At 33.6% G+C, this 25481-nt stretch overlaps 1 protein-coding gene across 1 annotated transcript in view; it reads right to left on the minus strand.

The window, feature by feature from the left end:
- The window catches only part of LOC135220749 (phorbol ester/diacylglycerol-binding protein unc-13-like), a 1290517-nt gene that overhangs the window by 799193 nt on the left and 465843 nt on the right, over nt 1-25481 (minus strand). Inside the window, 1 exon segment of the mRNA XM_064258201.1 lies at nt 25401-25481. This exon segment is cut by the window's right edge and continues 22 nt beyond it. Within this exon segment, the coding sequence (XP_064114271.1) occupies nt 25401-25481 (81 nt within the window).

Below are 25481 nucleotides of genomic sequence, written 5' to 3' on the forward strand. Positions count from 1 at the left end.
TCGTTCAGCCGAAGCAGATGTCTTTGTAAGTAGGTTCTCATATCCGTTTTTAAGTGCTTGTGTATGTTTGTGTGCATTTGTTCAATCTAGTGTCCTTGTGTGTGTATATGTCATGTAAGAGGAAGAGAGTTTCTATTGCCTTATGACTAATATTGATGGGCACCGAACATTTGACTTCACGTTGATGGGCACTCAACATTTTCTACATTAATAATTCTTACACATTTCTGATGTTACCCGTGATATACTGCCATCCTGGTGCCCTGTTATATATTTTTTTTATTAGTATTTTTGAGTACGATTTCGCTTAATATGCCAGTGTCTTCTTTTTAGTGTTTTCACAGCAAGTATAATCAGTATAGAGAATGAAATCAGTAAAATGGGAAATACAAATCAAACGCAAGCTCTTAACATCAACTAATTCAGTCAACAAAACGATGTTTCAACAGTGAAACGTCTTTTTGTTTACTGAATTAGTTAAACGTCTAGTTTTGCGTGCGCAATCGAATTAGAGAGAGAGAGAGAGAGAGAGAGAGAGAGAGAGAGAGAGAGAGAGAGAGAGAGAGAGAATCCCCCGACATTTAGAAAAAAAAAAAGGTTTTTCTTCCATCCCTCATCAGTAGCAACTATATGACCAGTTGTCGTCCACCTCCCGCAGTTTATTACTCTTAAACTTTTGCTAACCACGATGTTTTCTCTCATCTTTCCAATGTTAATAAGGCATGACGACGACGATACCAAGAATATTCCACGGAACATATTCTTCCTTATTCTTTCAGAGCTGACAAGGCGCGACGAATAAATAAGAAGAAAATGATCAACGTAATATTATATGGCATTACACAGAATCAAGAATTTGCAAATGTTGATGAAAAGGCACTGAAATTTACGAATTCATGACAAAAATACACACCAAAGTATCGAGAATTATAATACCGAAAAATGATAACGTTGTCAAAACTGGTACTAAATCTGAGTGGCGTTCATACCTAATTATTTTGCCCATACCACTGAAAAATAACTTATGAATTAACATCTATTTTCTTTTAGTTAGAAAAATCTCCCAATACATTAACATATTCCATATATTCAGCATTTCTTTTATTTCAAGAAACGTCCCAATACTTTAACATACCATTCCATATATTTAGTACAGCCATAAACTTGTCAGTGAACTATGTAAGCCACAATAATTTTTTAATCATATCATTACGCCGAAAAGAAAATTCTACTCATATCCCCACCGAAAGGATCTTGTCTTATTAGATGAACATGATTCAAATTCTCCACAAACCTAAAGTCTCGAGTTGTCACATATCCGAACAACGACTGCAATGAATATAAATATACGAATATTGTCACACTAATTCAAAGGGGGAGAAGTCATGATTATCCATAACTTTCAATTCTGTCCAAAGTCTGTCACAGAGAAATAAACATTAAAGTGCATAGTACAATGGTTTTTTATCAGAAACTTTCTAAATAGGTGTGCTGCCACAGGGCATATCTATGATACAGAGATGGACTTCTATGGATTTTATAAGTTCCATGTACAATCGACAAGAAAAGTGAAGATACAGTTTTCATTAGCTTTCGTTCATCGAATTTCCTATTTTTTTTTATTGAAAAGACATAATCTTGCTCAATTTACACTAAAATATGAAAATACATTCCAAATTATATCATATAAGTTAAAACTGCAAAACAAAACCAATCAGATATTCAAAAACACAATATATGTCCATTGTAATTGGAAATTCTCAGATGGATTCGTTAATAGAGATCTGATAGATAGAAAGTGAATTTCTGATTGTAGTACTATGTATCAAGATGACAATATTTACTTGTTTTCCTTCATGAACGGGAATATCATTGTATCATCGTGAGAGGTGAGTGTAATTATTTTAGCTTCTACAAATTTATGTTTGTATTCCAAAGCGTTTAAAGTTAGCTGATGTCAATGGCAGTCAATGTTGCGACGGCTAAGGTAGGATGAGCAAAACTACTTGCATCTGCAAGAGCGCTTTCTATGTTGTGAGGAGGATCCCTAGAACTTCGAGCGGGAAAGCACAAGTCACTGGATACTGGCTTATGTAACGGATTTCACACTTTGATTACTTTGACATTGGCATGAATCGAATGCTAGTTGCTCTTTACAAAACTGCTATTAATAAAAAGAAATCTTTATCAAGGTTAAAGGTTGTCACCTCGAAGGTTTTCTGGTAATGCTCCCATTACGAAGCAGTTCTTAGCCTACACGGCTGCATTACTTTGCCGCGAGGCTGAAAGATCTCCCAACACGTCAGCATTTTTTTGCACGATATAAAACTTTGTCTGTGCAATACATAGAGTTATTTGTAGTAATAAATATTTTTACTTAAGACATCTTTTTTTGTGAATGATTTGTGGATGAAAACCGATTTTCAAAAGTACAGACCATATCAAGAGAGCAAGAATGACCGCAGCCTGTTTGAACACATTTGAAAAAATATTACCACTCAATCTCTTAAAGCAAATATAATGAATTAAGTATCTCTACAGATAGGCCTATGCTCGCGCGCTCTCTCTCGTCATAACATTTCATACTATACTGTATTGTTTCTCACGATTTCCACAGGTACTGCCCAAGTTTTAAAACATTTTCTTTCATTTTTTAAGATCTGCCTTCAATTACGCATGAATTTTATGCCAGTTTAGTGACAAACATTATAAGTAAGGTTTCTGTGTAGGTTTTAAAAAAGGATGATAGATACTTTACGGTGAAATGACGTTACCAAACCAACATTAACGAATAATATAGAACCTGTTACTACATTCAAGTATAAATGATTATAAGACTTCTACAGAATCTTATGGTGTAAAGTTAATGGAAATTTAGAAAGCAACAAACGCTATGATTTTGCAGCTCTACCCCCTTTCTAGAGTTGCCAGGATTTAAGAAAACTGTATCTTCACTTTTCTTGTTAATTGTACATGTACCATATAATACCGCCAAAGGTTCAGCATTGCAAACCATAACTTCCTTCTTCAAATCACCAAGAACTACCTTTTTACACGTTTACTTCCGTAATGGTGTTCAGAACCTTCACATTAATTTCTAAACTTTCCCAATACTCACAAGAAAGAAGAAAAGGAGAAATGCAAAGAACATCTAAACCCAATTAATAATAAGAATGAGGTTATAACCACGGAATATGGTAACAGGAGAGAACTGCAAGACTTCGCTTCAGAAAACAAAACGGAAACTGAGCAGTCATCCTGGGATGAATGTCGATATCCTCACAGCTTTGGGAGCTGATGCCCAGACTGATTTTATATACTACCTAAGATATATATATATATATATATATATATATATATATATATATATATATATAATATATATATCAAGATATACATATGTATGCATGTAAATTTCAATATATTTTAATCTATTTATTAATCTCTTTTTTTTCATTTTTAATAAGTGGGATCTTACCCTTTTGAGTTTCCCTTTACCTGCATGTATATATATATATATATATATATATATATATATATATATATATATATATATATATATATATATATATATATATATATATCTTCGTATGCTGTTGCTATTCGCAATGCATAACCTTCACCTCACTAACTATGAAATGTTGTAAAAGTGTTTACAATAATTTCAGATTCTATATTATTTTTACTTAGAGTTAATATGTCCTAATAATGTATGTTCAGATTTTGCAAGATGTAATTTGAAGTTGAGGGATAATGCAGGATGTGAACAGAGAGAGAGACTAGCATTGTTCGTTTGCAGCAGGAAATTTCTGTCATCACTTGAGATAAGAAGAACCAGAACCAGAGTTCTCCATTTTGTTTTGGAAACGTGTCAATCACGCATGCGCGATCGGTAGCAAACCAGTATTGTTCGTTCGTGTTACTTATAAAACCATGTGAAGATTGCATCATCTTTCGTAATATCGTTCTAGGACATTCTATATAAGAATACGTCAACTATAGGAGGCGACGACACTTAGTCTTTGTTTTCGATTTAAATAATTATTCCTTTCATTTTAAGAGACTTTAATTGTCTGAACCTGTATGATAATAAATGTTATTTATAGATTTAATCCCACCTTCTCTCTATTTATCGTTCTAAAAGAGAATTATAAAGATTTAGGAAAGGAACTTCGGTCCCAAAACGTTTTGAGCCCGTTAGGCAATTTTAGGTCAGATAGCCTCTTTTGTGAGTTAAGCTCCCATAGAAAAGAGATGTCATTCTGATATCAGAGACCATACGGGTTGTTGGTCCTCTTTCTCTCCATCCCTGCATGAGAGAAATGTGGTTTCACATTAAAGTTTAGATTTGGCATTTCTTAGATTTATTTATATTGCTTAGTGTTTATTTGTGGAATCTGAACAGACGTTGTAAAAGTGTGTAACAGGTGCCTCGTGTGTAAGTGTTCATTGGTGATTTCGAAAAAGGCCTTCTAAAATTGGTATATCAAGGTAAGAGTTTTTTTAATAAGTTCTGTGCACTAAACTTAAACAAAAAAGTACTTGAAATACTGAAAGTACTTAGGTTATTCCCGGGAAATTTTTTACCATATTTTCACAGTTTGGTGTTGGTGATTTTTTTTTTTTGGTGCATTTATCCATTCGTCTTATAAAAGTGATTTTTTGTGCATTAATCCATTTTCTTATTAAAAGTGCTTATATATATATATATATATATATATATATATATATATATATATATATATAAATATATATATATACATATATATATATATATATATACATACATACATACACACACACACACACACACACATATATATTAATATATATATATATTATATATATATAATATAGTATATAAATATATATATATATATATATATAAATATATATATATATTCGTGTGTGATTAATGTTTTCTTAGTGGTTTTGCAATTTTGGTATTTGCCACATTTTTCTGTATTTGCATTTACATTTACAATTTGACCAAGTGTTTTCATTAATTAATGATTACAAATTTCATTGACTTTAACAATTGTGAATTAATTTTCAAGTTTTAGTTGTTACTTAACACTTCGAATTTTGCTGAATAATTTAATTTCTTGGTTTTTGTGATAAATCAATTACTTAACAATTATTTAAAGAATTAATTAAACTTTGTTGTTTTCAAATAATAAAAAAATTTCCCCGAGACTGTGAATTTCATTTATAAATTTTGAGTTTCATAATAAATTTTTGTATTTAAAATTTTTATGAGTGTTTTCTTATTTTTCACCAGTGCATATATTTAATTTTGTTTAGGTAGAAATATAGAATGGTAATTGAGGTGTTTTCCTTCAGCTTTGTTGAAGTGACTTAGAACCAGGGATATACTCAGACTTTTAAAAGTTGTTGATGGGGTGATGCCCTTTAATTAATTTAATTCCTTATAAGATTATCTCACACCTTTTTTAATGAACGTAGTTCTTACATGATTAATTAGTTTTAAGGGATCACTGTTGCCTTTAGAATATTCAGTCGTATTTTATCTGTGATAAAGGTTCAGGTGTCTGGCTGTTGTGAGGTAATTATTTTCTGATTGGTAAGTGTAGTAACCAGATACTTGGCACTTCGTCACAATATATATATATATATATATATATATATATATATATATATATATATATATATATATATATATGTATATATATATGTATATACGTATATATGTATATAGTATATATATATATATATATATATATATATATATATATATATATATATATATATCATATATATATATATATACATTATATATATATATATAGATATATATATATATATATATATACACATATATATTGCATATATACATATGTGTGTGTACTGTATATTTACATACGGGGACGAGTGATTTTTGTATACTCTGTAACCCAGAACGCTTAAATGTCATTGTATCATTAACTGGAGGAAAATGGGTTGGGAAAACTGTAAGATGAAATTACTGAAAGTTCTACGTTGTTTGTAGCAGTTTCTGAATAAGCGTCACTGGACATCGGAGTTCCAGGGAAAAGAAAAACCTGCAAGCTGGAAAATATTTAAATCAACACCTTGAATATTAGAAATAAAGAAAAACTGGCATCCCAACGATGGTGGTTAAAGTTCAAGGGTGAAGTCAATGTTACTTCCAAGTCCCAAATAGTACCTTTGCCACTAACACTTACTCTGACCTTTCCAGTGAAATGACGCAAACGAGAGCCTAATTTTTATTGGCAAATTCAATGTGAATTCATTCTGCGTATATAAGACAACGTGCAAAATATAGTTAATAAAAAACCAGGAAAATAATTCCTTGCACATCAGAGAAACAACTGTTAAGCAACGTCTTAAAGGTCATATAATGTTCAAAATTTACTCTTCTTTAATTTTCAAAAGGAAGGTGTATGAACATTAACATACAAATTTGTGAAGGTAAGGCTAGCCATACATCACTATTGAATTTGACTCTTTTATCCAATAATTGAATAGTAAGGTATACAATCATATTTTCCTGAACTAAAACAGTTTCTCCGCTTACAAATGCAATGAACAAAGCTAGTTATTTGTGTGCAATATATATAATAATAATTAACAATAATTCTAGTCACCATAATGATTATCAACGTTATCAATTATCAATAATAAACTGAGTAATCATATACTCGTGCAAGCCAACTTCCATCTCCATATACATCGCATACCAAGCAATTACAAACAAAGCTTCTAAGTGTCAATTGTCAATTAAGTATCTTTCTGTCAATTTTATGGACATTAGTAAGGCGACAAAAGAAGTGAATCGTGCATTGAAAAAAGGAATAAAATAAGAGCTTTGAAAAAGGTCCTGAATCATTAACATCACTGTCCTAATAAATAACCTCTGAAATGTATGAAATGCATCAAGCAGACGTTTTCTTTATGGAAGTGGAGTTTGTTGCTGAAGGTACACTGAAAGAAAAAGGTGTAATAAACAAGCAATGGTGTTCACCACAGTATAACTAACTTTGGGTGCGTGCATAATTATTCAAATCATATTTGGCGAAAAAAGAGGTGGAACAGAATATCACCCTTATCGTTGAAATAACTACAAACACGCCAAACACTCTAGGAAAAAGCAGCCTAGAGCACGATAGGTTCTATTATACTCGCCAAATGTAACATGTGTGGTTTATGTGCTGGTTACCTTCCTATACATCGACTAGACGAGATGGGTTTCTATTCAACGTTTCAAAAGATTTGCCTTAAGGTGCTCTATTGGGAAGTTTGAAAAAGCACCGCACACACACGAGGCAGAAGGATGACTTCACGAGAGATATTAAGATTGCTATACTTAAACATACTACCAGTATATATAGTTAATTCAGATTTACTGACCACTACTAAAAACGAGCGTTTAGACCTTAAAGTTTTTTTTTTTTCCAAGTGATGTTTAATTGTCACTGCAAACGACTGAGATGCCTTGAACAATAGGAGTCTCTCTCTCTCTCTCTCTCTCTCTCTCTCTCTCTCTCTCTCTCTCTCTCTCTCTCTCTCTCTCTCTCTCTCTCTCTCTCTCTCTCCTTTCAAAACAACAAAACTGTCTTACTAGCAAAGTGCAGATTAAAGCAGATTTTATATGGCAAACTGCGCATTCATGTTATGGAACAACACGGAAGGGCCCAACAATTAATTCTTTCTAATAGTACGTTGGTGGATTCGATATTTTAATGTTATTATCGTATGAGAAGAGGTCACGTGACCAATGCTGATTTTTCACTGATAGTGAAAGGTATGGCTCACGTTATCCTACTTTCCCAGAATTATGGGAAGTTCGTCGCATTTCTTTGCAAGCGTCTCTGCACGTTGTATATGTGGCTGCCAGAATGATTTTCACTGGAACTAAATTTTTAGAGAGAGAGAGAGAGAGAGAGAGAGAGAGAGAGAGAGAGAGAGAGAGAGAAATTTTTAGAGAGAGAGAGAGAGAGAGAGAGAGAGAGAGAGAGAGAGAGAGAGAGAGAGAGAGAGAGAGAGAATTTTATGGAAAGTGCAAAATGACTGCTTATTAGTCGGTAATCCATAGGAGATATCTCCAAATCATGAATTTTGCTTCTCACCAAAAGATAAGATTAACTATGCCGATGTGCATTTCATTTGCGATAATGGATCTGATGACGCCATACGATAACAAATAACTTGCTTGGAGGATTGATAAACAGCGTAATGAGCCACTCGCTGCAATGGGCAAGAGACGATATTGGATTTTTTTGCTGTGGGGATATAAACGTTTGAGTGCAAGCCTCCGTGTGGAAGAATTATTTTGATCCTCTTGAAGACTGAAGTTTTACAGCGGTTTTAATTAACGTTTTTTTCGTTATTGGCGGGTTGTCATGTGTTCATCTAAATCTAACTCACTGCTATTAAGGAAGAGTTATTAACATACGATTACATGAGACAATACTTTCTCAGAGTACAAGAAAATACTCAAGAAAAGGGTATGCGGTTCCAAAATTCGACAACAGTATACAGGTAGCCAGCCAGCCTATTAAGCCTCAATCACATTATTTTTTGTTATCGAAGATACTGAGTCATATGAATGGTACAGTTGGTTTTTCCTCTCGAATAACAGACTGTGGAATAGGATTTAAATGGAATATAATATTTAGACTAAAAGCCAAGCTCTGGGCCCTATAAGGTCATTCAGCACTGAAAGGGAAACTGAGAGTAAAACATGATGTGAATACGTAGAAAGAGGAAAACCTCGCAGTTGCACCATGGAACAATTGCTATGAGAGGGTGGAAAGTCAGATGGAAGGACAACATAAAAGGAGGCACAGTAGAAGGAATGAAAGGGGCTGCAGCTAGGGCCCTTGGGGACGCTGCGAAGCACCTTAAGTAATGGTTACAGTGCACCGCAGAAGGTAGACTGACAGCACCTACCCCCCCCCCCCCCCTCCCCCCCGGTCCGCACCCTCCGGAGAGGAGACTGTGATATAGTGTGGAGGACAACTGAAATGTATTTATGTATGCTTCTACCTGTAGTCTATGTCACAGAACTTGCTAACTAGCAAGACTAAAGCACAAACTAAATGAAGAATACACAGCATTTACTAAGATGTCCTGAGTGGGGAAAAAAGTGTTTCGCTGGAATTTTCATTTAGAAAGTTTTGAGAGCAATGTTGCTTTAGAGAGAGGCCCCTCATGATGTTTAAGTAGCAGCAGCTGTTTCCCTAAGCAGCAAGTGTGTATGTATACTTATATATATTGTTATTATATATTATATATATATAATATGAATATATACTTTTAAATATTACATTAATATTAATATTAATTTAATATATATTTATATATTATATATATTATATTATAGTATATATAATAATATTATATATATATATATATTATATATATAAATTAATATTTAATATTTATTATAAATATATGGGGATACAATCCACAATGAAGTAAAATCCTCTTGTAGTTTACAATATATATTCTTGTACAGGATTAAAGCTTTCGACCATCACCTGTGGTCTTGTTCACTAAAATGACATTTTAGTGAACAAGACCACAGGTGATGGTCGAAAGCTTTAATCCTGTACAAGAATATATATTGCAAACTACAAGAGGATTTTACTTCATTGTGGATTGTATCCCCATTTACTTAGAGGTACGACATAGTACCTGGCTTCTGCAAATATATATATATATATATATATATATATATATATATATATATATATATATATATATATATATATATATATATATATATATATATATATAGTTTCAGTCGGACTCGAGATAAAAAAGTGAATTTTTTCATAAGAAATTGTAGCATACGGTGAAAGATTTTCGCTTAATTTTCTCTTGTTTGATGTAATCTCCTTTGCTGTACGTTCATAAAAATAAGAATTGCGAAACGTTTGTTTATTCTTTATTCCAACAGATACGCAACACCCAGACACAATAAGCAGAAGATATTAAGTTTCTAATAATTGGCAACATCACGAGCAATTCGGTACAGAGAGCATTTGTATTATTAGGTTGGTAATGCTACACTCGCAATATCAACGCAATTCTGGTTTGAAGGCTAAAGTCGTGTTCATCGTACTCTCATAATTTATCTATTATATTAACTGTTATTTCCTCCCATCTAAACAAAAAGGCCATTGTACTTTAGTCATCTATAATATGTAGCCTTTTCCTTAACCACTTTATACCACAGAACTACAGCTCTTTATCTCATCTCTATAGGTACTGCAGCTCTCCTTCCAATCTATAATGTTATCCCAGACTTCTTCCTAATCTCTAACAGCATCCCAGCTATCCTCCTAATCCCTAATGGTATCCCAGCTCTTTCCAATCTGTAATGAAATCCCAGCTTTCTTCCCAATCTCGAATTTCTAATGGCATCCCAAGTCTCTTCCCAATCTCTAATGGTATTCCAGCTCTCCTCTCAAGCTCTCTCCCCAATCTCCAATGGATCCCTGCTATCCTCCCAATCTCTGATGGTATTCCAGCTCTCTTCCCAATCTATAATGGTATTCCAGCTCCCTTTCGAATTTCTTATGGATCCTAGTTTACTTTCCAATCTCTAATGGTATTCCATCTCTCTTCCCAAACTCTAATGGTATTCCAACTCTCTTCCCAATTTCAAATAGCATCACAATCATTTCCTAATCTCTTAAGACAACCCAGCTCTCGTCCCAATCTCTGATGGTATCCCCACCCTTTTACCAATCTCTGATGGTATCCCAGGTCTCTTCCCAATCCCTAACGGCATACCAGATCTCTTCCCATTCTTTCATGGTATTCCACCTGTCTTCACAATCTAACGGTATTCCAGTTATCTTCCCAATCTTTAATGGTATCCCAGCTATCTTCCCTAATGCTAATGATATTACAGCTCTCTTCCCAATCTCTAATGACATTCAACTATCTTGCTAAACTCTAATGGTATCCCAGTCTCTTCCCAATCTTTAATGGTATTTCAACTCTCTTCCAATCTTTAATGGAATTTCAACTCTCTTCCAATCTATATGGTTACCCAGCTCTTGTCCAAATCTCTGGATGGTAATTCCCCCAGGGCTCTCCCCCCTCCCCAATTGCTGAGGGTAGTTATTCCAGTTTCTTCTTTTTTTTTCCCAACCCAATCTCTAATGGTTTCACAGCTATCTTCCCAATCTCTAATGATGTCCCAGCTCTCTTTCCAATCTCTAATGGCATTCCATCTCTCTTCCCAATCTCAAATGGTATCCCAGCTCTCTTTCCAATATCTAATGGCTTTCCAGCTCTCTTACTAATCTCTAATGGTATCAAACTCTCTTCCCAATCTCTAGTGGTGTTCCAGTTTTCTTCCCTTTCTCCAAAGGAGCTTTATGTCTCTTCAATGTAACTAATGGTATTCCAGCTCTCTTCCCAATCTCTAATGGTATCCTCGGTCTCTCTCCAATCTCTAATGGAATCCCTGGCCTCTTCACGATCTCTAATGGCATTTCAGCTCTCTTCCAAGCTCTAATAATAATCCAGCTCTTTCTCAACCTTTACAACATTCCATAATCGTTCTATTATCTAATCTACTTTTCTCCTCATTTATTGATGACCTCCTGATTCTCTCTTATATCTTATTAGTGTTGATGATTAACATTCCAACGTATTTCTTCTACACTCGACTCATAATGTTGTTCTTTTATTGCTAATGGTGATAAATGTCGCCTATTGCTTAGATAAACTATGTAAGAATACTTCACATTTTAATTGCAAATTAAATTATGAAGAGAAAATTTATCTTTGACATAATTTTTCTCTGAATTCACTTTAGTCTAGAAAGTCAGTTAAGAGTTTCTGTTCACAAACTATATGCAGTACAGCTCAGCCCTTCATTAAATAAATAATCGGAATTAAATTGCGAATTCCTTAGCTCCTAAGATCCCGCGAGAAAAAATAACTCTTAACGACTCAAGAACTTCAGAAGGAGGCAGAAAATTGAAATGTAAACCATTTACCACCAGGCTATTTTCTCTCTTGTTGAGCAGGCCTCGGTACCCATTACAAGCACAATCAAAGGGTAGGGGGCCAGGCCAGCCTAAAATCAAAACCATGGATCTTGCGTACACGAACCAGAATATATAACTAAATAAATTGATGAGAGAAGCAGCAACGAATCATTTTTCCTTCCTTCTTTTAAATGTCTTCGCTAAAGAGTGACTTGATCAAACTATTAAATCAAATTATCATTTTCAAACAATACTGTTTCGGTTAGACTGTTTTACTTTGAAATTGCAGCAGCATTTCGTTATCTGAGCACCAGAAGTACGAGTTAATCAAAATGAACAGCGTGTTTATCTACAATCTCTTCGGGTTTCACATATTAAATTGTTCAGTGCCCTTACTCTCTCTTCGGTTTTCAACCATTTTGATAAAAAGTTTATTGGTCTTTAATGTTCATTATTATTATTGTGCTGTTTTCAAAAGTTTTTATGTATGTGGAAGTTTACTTTACAAGTCAATGCCTTTTCCCACTTGTTTAACACGTACTTCATCCTCTTTCAGTAATAATAATAATAATAATAATAATAATAATAATAATAATAATAATAATAATAAAATAATAATAATAAAATAAAATAATAAACATTCGAAGGTTCCCAACTTCAATGTTTTTAATTCTGCTTATTTTATATGTCGACAGATCTGGATTCTAACCTATGACGCACTCTTTCAATAATATAGTAATAATAATAATCACCTACTATCAACTGGGGGTCTCATTATTCAACGTTTAGCAATCACAGAAGTAATTTCAATTTAAAACCATAAAATCAATTAAAAATAGGAGGATAAAATGATATGGTGAGACTTCAATATGAGGAAGTATTGCATAAATATTCTTTTTTCTAAGAAAGAGAACGAGAGAGCAATAATGCTTTTCTTTTCAAGATCAATAGCACCTACGACCTGAGGAGAGAGAGAGAGAGAGAGAGAGAGAGAGAGAGAGAGAGAGAGAGAGAGAGAGAGAGAGAGAGAGAGAGAGTTGGGTACCAAAGCGACTGGATGCAATCACATCTTTAAGGGACGAGCGAATCGTATTGCTTAGGAAACACAACTGTTTCATTTTCACTGTCATCGACTATTGAATGAGTTAATTACAGTTTCTAAAGGAGCTATTCTGCATCAAGTTACCATTCTTCTTTACTTGTTACTGGTACCAGCCAAGAAAGTTATTTATATTAGCAATCTTCTTTAATTGCTTTAAGCCTTTTGGCAGGTATCATTACTTGTTCTAAACTAAGTCTGCATCTCCACTGTCTTACATCAAGTAGTTTATGGCTTCAGATTTACAACAGATGTTTCTCTTTAGTCCTTTATTATAATCTCAACGTTGTACTTGAACTCTTGATAAAATGACGGCTTGTAGCTCACTCTTTTTTTCTATTTCCTTCAACATACTCTAGATAGTTTGTCTACTTTAGTAACTATATTAGGTACTTTGAATTCATATACCATGGTCAAAAGTGTGAACTGGAAAAAAATCAAGTTGTTGGAGAGGTGTAATTTAAACATAATATATTTAAAGACGTTTCACAAAGCATTCAAAAATTGATAGCACTGAAACATACTAATGGACGAGAAAAAAAAAAACTTATTATTTCGATAATGGCACGGTTTCTTAAAAATACTGATTATGTATTCAATGTAGAATGTGATCCCCGATGTATCCGAAACCTCTGAAGAACTGCGACATATTATAGAGGAAAACTTTTGTAACAGATAGAACGTTTAATTAAGAAACAATGAAATGAGGAAGACGCCACGGTGGAAAAAAAAGAAGAGAACATATAACAATCAACGTTCAAATATAAAATTAGTTGTCAAAACTGCAGATCCTTTAAACCGAAACCATTGCAAATGAAAAAATGCAGATTATCGTTCCTATACTTTCTCCCATTTCCTCCAGTGTTTGGTTACATACGGTTACTGGGTTGATGAGAGAGAGAGAGAGAGAGAGAGAGAGAGAGAGAGAGAGAGAGAGAGAGAGAGAGAGAGAAACTTTGCCAAGTCCAAACAAAACTGAGTAGTTCAACGGATGAGTTTGCATTCAACAAAAATAGGCAAGGTCGACATAAACAATAATTGCAGAGCAGGTAATAAGAATTCGTACGGAAAAAAGGGCTATTTAGCTGTAGTTTCAAACATCTTTAATTACACATTTAGACGATGTGTATGATAGCTGTCTTGCTAAACATAACCATAAAAAGTATCGCGGAATGTGAAAAAGACAAAAAAAAAATCCCACGGGAAAATAAAATAAATACAATCAAAACAAGACGGAACAAAAGGTTCTTTACTATAAGAGGTCATACAACCAACTGCAAAACAAAGATTTACTATAACTTTGAAAATATGAATAAGCTCAAGGTAACTCCTCTCTCTCTCTCTCTCTCTCTCTCTCTCTCTCTCTCTCTCTCTCTCTCTCTCTCTCTCTCTCCACTGGCAGCAAGATCGCTGGGGACAATTAAACAAATTAATCTGATTACCACCAAGTATATATAATTTATGACGGAGCATGTCTAATTACGAGTCAGAATTATCTGATGAAAAACGACGACCGGAATCCCCGACGGCGAATGAAAAAAACGTTTTTCTTTGCATGAAAATAAATAAACATTAATGATGGAACGTATATCATCATGCCATGACGTATTTCTGAGGTTTCATATGCTGGCTAACATCATTTCCAACAATGAATATTTGAAAGTGGTAAATATTTTCACATATAAAACTACTTACAATATAGCTATGTAGCCGGGCACTGTGGTCTGCTCCAGATTAGCAAACCTATTGTCTATGCACCCGTCCTCCGGAGACCACTGAATGAATAAGAAACTATATTCCATTTCTCATTTGAAACAGTCTACCTTGTTTTGTGGTCGCACTGAGTTTGGAATTTGAAAGTTTCAAAAGAGCGATTTGGAGTTCTTTCGCAGCAGGATAAAGTCATTCAGAAAATAAATGAGGAGACGTGAAGAATCTCAAGATGAAACCGGTAGAAAACCGCCACAGTTGCACTAAGAAGCAATAATTCGAGAAGTTGGGCAGCAAGATGGAAGAGAGGAAGAGGAAATGGAGATAAAAACCAAGCGAGTAATGCCCCCGGTGCACAACGCATGCCCATCACATTCCAGATAGGTCACTGATATTTCAAACCAAAGAAGGTTTTATCCTTAAAACACTACCATTTCTACACAACCAATAGTTAAACCATTTTTGGAAACTGATTGTCTATCTTTCAAATACGCAAATCACTTCCTCAACTGAAATTCCGTTTTAATAATTGAAAGCTTAAAATAATACTTCCAAAAATAATTACTTATCAATTTATCAGTTACTATCGGCATCGCAATAATTAAAATTCCGTATGCAACAATATTAAATAAATAAAAAATGACGACAAAAATATAATTTCCCGCTTAAAACTGTACATATAAATATCAGTTTTAATTAACCAAAATTGAACCTAATTTGGGGGGGCGCTTTGCTCTCAAGGTTTTATACCATCAACTTCGTTTCCACCCGTACTTCTTTTAATTATAGTTTGTACATAATATATTATAAACTGTCTTAAAATTCAATTGTATATAATTCCCTCGGTAGTATTACATCTTTTAAGGCAACACTTAAGTAGCATTTACTTTATGAATTCAATATCAGCCCTGTTAAATACTTTTCCATCTAAGTCACCCAGTGCAACCAAAGCTATACAAAGCCTGCAAACGGAGATACACTCAAAAGGTATTAAGCTATATGCTCCTTGTTACTTATTAATAATAATAAAAAATACTAAATATTTACTTGAACTCTTAGTGAATTTATCAGAATTGATAAATGTACCATAAGCGTAACAGAGACCCGAGGAAATAAAATGCATTCATTCATCGATTCAAATATGACAACTAAAATTTAGAAGTCCTCAGCATAATATCCTCTCATACTCATATACCCTTGGTTACAAGTAACCAAGATTGGAAATTCGTGATTCGGAATAATTACTTGAGCAGAAGGTACAGTTCCGGTGACTTTAAGTAATTACGTGAGCAGAAGGAAGGTTCACTTGATGGTATATTGCTTATTTACACGCTTTTTTTTGGACAGACCAATGGTCAAACACATGAATAAGCGCTGAAAATTAATGTAATAAGAGGAGCACATCTAAAACTAGCCTCTGCCCATTCAGATATCGAATATAAAAGCCGTATCTCTCGCGAACCGTCGGCCACCAATTAAGGGTATAATAATACAATAAGTCTCTTTAATTACTCCCCCCTCTTTTTTTTCATTTACAAGCCAAAGCATAAGTGGATCCCTAAATATCAGCAAGTCTCTTTGTTCTTCTTCATACTTTCCGTAGTCACGTGATGCGGCAAACAGCAGGGTAGTAAAACTGAAATATTGCTCTAAATTAAGGAGTGACTCCATTTCCCGAAATCCATTATGAAGACCAGGTGTCGTCTTCGGATGGCGGATGGATTTGCACCTCAAAAGTGATCTCACTCGATAACCAAGAAAGTCTCGAGGGAAGTGAAACATTCTGATTTATAAATAATTATACGCGTAATTACACACACACACACACACACACAAATATATATATATATATATATATATATATATATATATATATATATATATATATATATATATATAATATATATATATATATATACCTGTGGCTTAAACTATTTTCAGCAGTATTAAAATCGGCGCAAAATTCCCCACGACAGTTACCAGAGAAAATCTGCCAGACGACTAATTTCTTTAAAAAGCGGCTGATTTTCCCTTAACCCGAGGTACGATGTTATTAAACTAAATAAGAATTGCTGGAAGATTAGAAAGTCAAGGCGGTGTATAACCATTCCAGATTACAGCGTTACGCAACATCGGCTACTTTATGTTGACTTATTTATTCGCCAATGACCCCTTTTTCACAGCCCTTTCTTGCATGTTTAATGTGTGAGTGTGTGCTTACTGTTTCTTTCAGGAAACGTCTCCCGAAACACTTTAAAAAAAAAAAATAGAAGAATCACGTAGTACACTCCTTTCAATGTATGTCTGTATTAAGAATCCCGCTGACTTCCAGGCATTTGCCTCCTATCGCAATTTCCAAACACATGTTCCCCATGGTATTGATAATATTAATTTCTTTCTTCTACTCACTAAACTAGATAACCTACAGTCTTCCTTAACTATTAATGTCATATATTCGGATAGGAGTCTTTTTGACAACTGCTTAAAGTTCTCTCTCTCTTATTGTTTACATATAAAAACTAATGAAAATATTAGCATTTGCCCAGAGAGAGAGAGAGAGAGAGAGAGAGAGAGAGAGAGAGAGAGAGAGAGAGATGGTACTACTGCCGGATCTTCTACTTTCCTCGGTCGTTATATCTCCCCCAAGTTTTCGCCGCGGGATAAAGTCCCTCCCTACACATGCCTCATGTCTGTCAGCCCCAAATCCCCCATTCCGAAGATGACAAGCCTTATACACCGTCCTTGCGCTCTCATCCCTTCCGGGATGGTTTCAGGGCAAGGCAGTGCTGCGAATCCTGTTAGTGTTAAAATGACAAGACCATCGTTTCGGCATCTCTAAATCGTTTGAAGAGCGAAAATAAGTTACAAGTCCACGGTTTTTACTTTAGAATTTAAATTTTAACTAAAAAAAATTGCTTAGATCATTCACTATGGCGGTCATCTCTCTGTTTTATCATGTCTTATCTTTGAAAATACCTCCCTGTGTAAGTACGGTGTGTGCGTGTGTGTGTGTGTTTGAGAGAGAGAGAGAGAAGAGAGAGAGAGAGAGAGAGAGATCAATAAGGAAACGCCAAGTTAGACTAACCATGAAAAGAGCCTCTGCTATGATTCTCAGTAAGCCAAAGATGTAGTTACAGTAATTGATGTTTTTGAGTGTCCCGTTGTAGTAGCTCCTCTTTTACTGTGCTGTTCATCGTAGTTGGCGATGGCGCAGATGCTCTGTAACTTGCAAAAGATGCAGTTGTTGTAACTATTACCAAGGCTTTGTTGTGTCTTATTTTTTTCTGTTGGCTGTGGTTGCTCGAACTCGCTGCCGTGTTCTCTCATAGTGATTTGTATAGTGGCAGCTGCGTCGGAAATAATGCTGTTAGCTGTTGTTGCTAGTGGTGCGGTTGGTGAGCTTAATGTTAACTCTTGCCGTTGCTGGAACTACTTGTTACTGCTTTCTTTATATCAGTTACAATTCTTATGATGCTTTAAATGATTACCATAAACGCTAACATAAAAAGCAACGAACGGTTAGAAATACCGTCAATTATCGCCTGTTAATTAACTACCGTAGAATAAATATTTTTAGTCATGGGTAGTTATGTACACGTTTTCTTTATCAGTGTTTCAACATTTAGCATTTTCCCCACACTAGGAGCGGGGCCTCGAGAACGGACAAAACAACAATCGTTACCACAATACATCCTTTAGGTACTGAATCATGAGTTATAGCTCTCTCTCCTGAAAACATATATATCAAACATTGGCCACATCATTATACATGCACAATAATTTGCACAATATATATATATATATATATATATATATATATATATATATATATATATATATATAATATATACATACATACATATATATTGAGAGAGAGAGAGAGAGAGAGAGAACGCGGGACGGTTATGTCATGTAGATTCCCTAAAAGGAGCAGCACCTAAGAAAAAGCTAGGCATGTGTGATAAATATCAATTAATTCTTCAACTGAATGATGGATGAATCCCTGGGCTATTATGCTTCGAAAAACAGTAGCTCTTGCGTACCTAAGCGCGCGCAACACACACACATATACACACACAAACATATGCAAAGACCAATGTTTTTCGAAACTTAATGCCCCAGTGATTCATCATTCACACATACACACACACCACACACCACACACAAACCACACACACATATATATATATATATATTATATATATATATATATATATATAATATATATATATATATATGCGTGTGTGTGTGTGTGTGTGTGTGTGTTTTAAGCTAAAACTTTAATCTTACCATTTTCTTGAAATAAAGTTTGCAACACTCAATCAGGGAAAGTATTTACATAAGGAAGCACGAAAGGTAAAAGTTCTGAGGGGTCATATGCAGTCGCATGTGCAACATCACAAGAGACCAAGAAAATAAAACAAGTCCTTAACAAGAACTAAATATATATATCGTAAGGAATATTAACGGATGCTCTGGTCAGTGTATAAGAGAAAACTAAAGGGGAATAAAAACACGTGTACAATTAATTAAGTAATACCAAAACAACAATGATATGAACAATTATCACAGTGTTTATACAAAAATATATATTCACATAAGTGCGACATACGATATTACACAAATACGAACATATCATATCATAGCTTTAAAAAGCCACAGATTTAAAATTCCATTTTGAGTATATTAGGGAAGCAGAAATGACCACAGTTTTAACGCCAATAGTAGCTGCAACACAAATTTTACTAACATTCAAGAATTTCGCATCCCAAAACTTCAGAGGTTAATTGCGCTCCTTTGAATTTCACGATATTTCACATTATAAAAAAATCAATTAAGTAAGAATTAAAAACTAAAGCATTTTAACCAAAACTAAATGTATTATGATGAAGGGCGATGTTAATGATGCTAATACTGACAGGCGAAAATGTGTGTATCATGAACAACAGTGAAATAAATAATCACATTTCGGCCGGGACTTAATAACATAGCAAATAAGCGCTGAAATATGCTATTTCGGAGTGACACTTTCAAGGCTGGTCAAGACTAAGTTAACAGAGTACATTTAGCGAAACTATATTAGGAAAAGGACAGCACACGTGTGCTCCAATTCCATTTCCCTCAGGCGAATAGTTTATAAACTTCCATTTTTCAAAGAGTGCTAGCGTAGTGATTATAGGCATTCTCGACACAAGTGTCAACAACAGTTATAAACTGAATTCCTGAAATGCTCAAACATACTCACTTTCAAACTTAGACACACTTGAATAAAAAACAAGACCATGTTTTAAAAAGTTCTACTGAAGACATGACATGGGATGCATGTACAATACATATATACGAATACATAAATTGTAGTGATATATAAATATAATATAATATTATATATATATTTATATATTATATATATATATATAATATTATATATATGATATAATATATATATATATATAGATATTAGAAATATTATATATAGATTATATATATATATATATAGACTTCTTTTGACGTCCCTTTTTTCAGCTAATCGAGTACTATTCTAAAATACCAACAAGTATTCTTACTCTGATGAAGCAATCCATAAGGTCTTTTACTTATTTATTGTAATGAAATTAACTGTAGCTCCTACTAGTAACATTATTCTGTCACTAATCACTGCAATCATTGTTTTTGAACTATATATACGAGTAACTTGGTGATAATATTCAAACTTCTGGTAATCAAGCTTTTAATGATATATATAATTACTGATAAAATTAATGACGATGGCTTTCCTGTATATTTTCAACTTACTCTCTTATTACTAAGTAGTCCATTGAATTTTTCCTTATCATTTTCCTTTCCAACTGCACACTTGGTCTTTGTTACTACAAGCTTATACAATTCATAAAAAATAACCCCCCCCACAAGGAAAAAATCTCTGAATCGGATTACAGAATGTCAGTATGTCATGTACACAAGTCATAAATATAGAATTCATCTGAGTTCTTTTGTTTTATTTTTATGGAGATAGTTTTCGTCTTTATACTCTCTCTCTCTCTCTCTCTCTCTCTCTCTCTCTCTTTACACACACACACATATATAATATATATACATACATACATATGTGTATCACACACACACACACACACACACACACACACATATATATATATATATATATATATATATATATATATATATATATATATAATATATATATATATATATATCAGCCGTTTCTAGTCCCACTAGAGGACAATGGCCTCAGACTTGTCCTTCCTCTCCCATCTGTTTATGGTCTTTCTATGCCATTCTATAAACGCAAATTTTCTTTTGTCAGATATATATATATATATATATATATATATATATATATATATATATATATATATATATATATATATATATATATATATATATATATATATATATATATATATATATATCATACACATACACACACAACGCATACACTTTTTTGTTTTCTTTCATCATCCTTACATTACCCGAAGAATGATTAAAGTTCATAAAAACAACTATAAATGCAAAAAACATCGACCATTTTCCAAACGTGTCTGGCTCACAAATATCCAATGAGTACTGATGACTTCAGCGTTTTGTCATGTATTTTATCATGTATTCATCTTATATTCATATATTAACATAATTATTCGATGCCAGACACGGTAGATATTTTCCCTTTCAATGAGACCCTGTAGAACTACTTCCGCGGAAGCTACATAACTTTAAAAGGCAGAGTCCTCGCAAATCATTTCGACATACCTCTTCGCTGGTTTTGCGTACATTTCTGTTTGCTTTGGCAGATATGCTAAAAATAAGCATTCAGAAACCTGGCAAGAAATATCTTCTAATGAATCCATATATGCTGACAAAGTTTGGTCGATGTAGATCAATATATAAAAAAAACTTGTTGTAGAGTGTGCTCCTCCCTTAAGATTTAGACTTATCTTAGGGTTGAAAGTGGGGGTCCAAGTTTTAAGCGAACGATTTTAGGTTGGGAATCTTTGTAATGAATGCTTATAGGAAAGAGGGAGAGGGGAGGAAGGTGTAGGTGGGGGTAATGGAGAGCATGAATCACTCCAGGAGGTAAGGGGAATGAAAAGATTTAGAAAGTATATCTATAGACTGGAATGTTGAGAGAGAGAGAGAGAGAGAGAGAGAGAGAGAGAGAGGTTTTGTAATTAACGTCAAAATGGGTATACCATGCCATGGATGGTCTATGGCAGCACTGAGACTATTCGCAATGAATTTCTGTTCACATGGAAATAGCAAATTATGTTTTAGATTTACAATATGGCATGATTTCCTTTCGTAAGGATACCCCAAATAATTCATGATAATGCCTAGAGATCAAATCATTTTTAAGATGAACAAAACGTGACCCGAACTAATACCATGCTTACTTTCTTCTGCAACAATATAAATAATGCACTTCTTGACAGAATGTAATACTAAATCATGTAAACAGTTAGCCATACATTTTTTTCTATTTCAACTGAAAAGTTTTCCAAAGTGTTCTTCCTGGTGTTGGATTATAACAGCAGCAGTCTTATTGTTTCTCTTTATATATATAATTTCTATCCAAGATTTAGATACAATAACATATCAGTCAACTTTTTTTTATATATGCGGGCATTAAAAATTCTCAAAATGTGTTCCGTTTAGTACCCACGTAATTGGATTATACCGCAAGTAATCTTTACAGTAAATCAATTTACACAATCACTTAAAGAGCTACTTATCAATATAAAGAATATGCATAAAAGGTATACCGTACATAATAATTTCCCACAAATGTGTACATACTGGAAACGTGTTTTATGAGGAATAATGATTAATCTATTAAGGTTCCCAGTGAGGTTTCAGGAATTGTTAGCGTTGAGTGTCATTCAAACTTTTAATAGTTAAATTCGTGATTTATAGTTCTGAATATATCACGGCAATAAAAGAATCCAACAAGCATGTTACAGTAGTTATAATTTACTTCAAATGATCTATTTCAACAATGAATATAACCTCAAAAAAAAAAAAAAAAAAAAAAAAAACCCAAAAAAAAAAAAAAAAAAAAAAAAAAAAAAAAAAAAAAAAAAAACAGATATTAAATAAACGAAACATGGTTGGTATTGTCCGTAGACTTTTGCTTCCCGAATTTGGAATCAAAATTAAAATGGCTTATAAAACTACTAATTGAAGTTCAGAGCCCACATAATGTGTGGTGAAATAAATCGTTCATATATTACTAATTATACCTCGACTAATAAAGGAACTGATACAGGTTATGAAGAATGAAAAAAATAGTTTTAGGACAAGAAACAAATGGTCTTTCGAAAAAATATCAAGAGTCCACTAGACATCAAGAAAAGCATTGTGCCTTGTCCATAATCCAACGTTTCAGATATTCTTCTGAGTAAAATTTTAGAGCTAAAATCCCCTTAACAATCCCATACCAATATAACAAAACTTACTCCCTTCCTACAAAAGTTTAAAATCAACTCATTGCAATCACAAATTTTCATTCCGTAACTTGAACGTTTCTGGTTTTTTACAAGAATACCAAAAGGCAAAATTAATATGGATGTAATTTAAGAAAAAGGCAACTTAATTAAGGAGAAGTGGTGCGTGAATTCCTTCCAAAACTGGTAACAATAATATTAATAAGAACTTTAATTTCTCCCTACAGAGCCATGCAATAAAGAAACAACTAGTGAATTCCTTACTGTTATCCCTTAAAGTATACACATATTCACGACATACACAAACATGCATTAAATATAAATACACATATATTTACAAACACATACACAAGCATAACATTTCCATGTTTTCTTAAAAAATGAGTTCTTAGAATGGAATTAAGAATGCTGTCATTACTTTAAAAAGAAACCAGGCACTCTTAATCTAGAAGGGTACTGTTAACTACCCTTTTATTGCAGATCTTTTTACCTCTCTTATCAGGCAGTACGATTTCTTCTGAGCATTTAAATATATGTAGCCCTCTACATAAACATCCTCGGTCACTATATCAAAATACATCCAGCTGTATCCAAATTTACAATTTAAATACTGTATCCTATCATAATCTCCTTTTGGCTATAAAAAATCTTATTCGCAATTAAACATGTTTGTTTCCGTTTTAAAGAGCCGGTATTTCTTTTCCTGTAATATTAACTGTAGTTTATTTTCACTAAAATAACTACTTGCTTCTTTGTAAGGACCGAAACACTACTTCCGTTTCGAATAGTAACCTTTCTTGTTTATATTTATGGACTACGATGAATTACTCAAACTTTCCTGTCATGGTACTTAAATGTATTAACTTTTATAAATAATTCAAAGCCAATTTCAATCGCGAAGAAACCAATGCTCAGAGACCAGAACATAATCGCACGAATATTTCGAAGACCACTGTATCAACATAACTGCAACAGGATCTAGCGATACTAACGAGATTAAAACGCGAGAGAAAAAATATAATCTTGGCTAATTCAAAGGCAACGATACATAACACACAAACCACGACAATGATGGATCGAAGATCTGGGCGAGAATGGGGTGGAACAAAACCGAACACGAGGGAGACAAATTCTCATAAAAATACCATCACAAGAGTGGAAAGAATTCTCAGCTGATAATGATGACGACGAAGATGGGAGTGATGAAGATGGATGGGCGATGGAAACGAAATCAACGAGGAAGGAAGGAAGAAAGGAGTGCCCGGATGCAACCGAAAAAAGAAAATTATAAAGGAGCAACTTTGCACGAAATAATGAAAAACTGATACAGACGAAGACGTAGAACACGGAAATGCTCGGCTGTCAGCTTCGTGAAGGCAAGCAATACATTCTTCACTCTAACATTCATTCCACCGTTTCAAGATACATAAAAAACTATCAGCATATATATATATATATATATATATATATATATATTATATATATATATATATATATAAACTGGTCATAGTGTAAAAAATGCACTTAATTAAACTGTAACACGACACCCACTTATTCTCTAAACTTTGAAATCTGGCTTTTCAATTTAATTTTTTCTAAACATTTAAAAATCCCAATTTGGAATGAAAATATATATGTTCTAATCCAGACTCCGAGGATGTGAGGGATTAGTGGAATCTGACGCATTATTCAAGAAGTACCTACTCGGGAGCGAAGTGAATAAAACGTCAGACTCATGTTCCTTTGGGTCAGGAGTTCCAACGACTGGCCTTTGTCCCCTGGTAAGGAAAGTTAAATAAATCGCGTCTTACTTTGAATTTTTATGGATTTCAGTAGCGAGTACTCCAAAACAAGAAAAAAGACGTGTGACAGTGCAGTGATTTCAATACCATTATTATTTGCGAGAATTTAAAGATAATCCGATAATATGAAAGATTTAAATCGTGACACAATTTTATCAGACAAATCGTTGACCCTCATATATGTACCAGTATCTTTCATGTACTATGAATACCTTTACGGAAATTTACAGCTAAATAAACCATACGTCATATATTTTAGTGTACAAACACTGATAAGACCGAAGAAGCAACCGTATAAAAGTGCCATAAAAGAAACAAAAACTAAAAATCTACTCACAAGAGGAAGTCCTGTTCCCAACATGGTTGGGTCCCCTTGACGCACACTGTAGTCGACTTGACATTCTGCAGCTTCAAGGTT

Source organism: Macrobrachium nipponense, chromosome 2 (assembly GCF_015104395.2).
Source record: "Macrobrachium nipponense isolate FS-2020 chromosome 2, ASM1510439v2, whole genome shotgun sequence".
Classification (NCBI taxonomy): Eukaryota; Metazoa; Arthropoda; class Malacostraca; order Decapoda; family Palaemonidae; genus Macrobrachium; species Macrobrachium nipponense.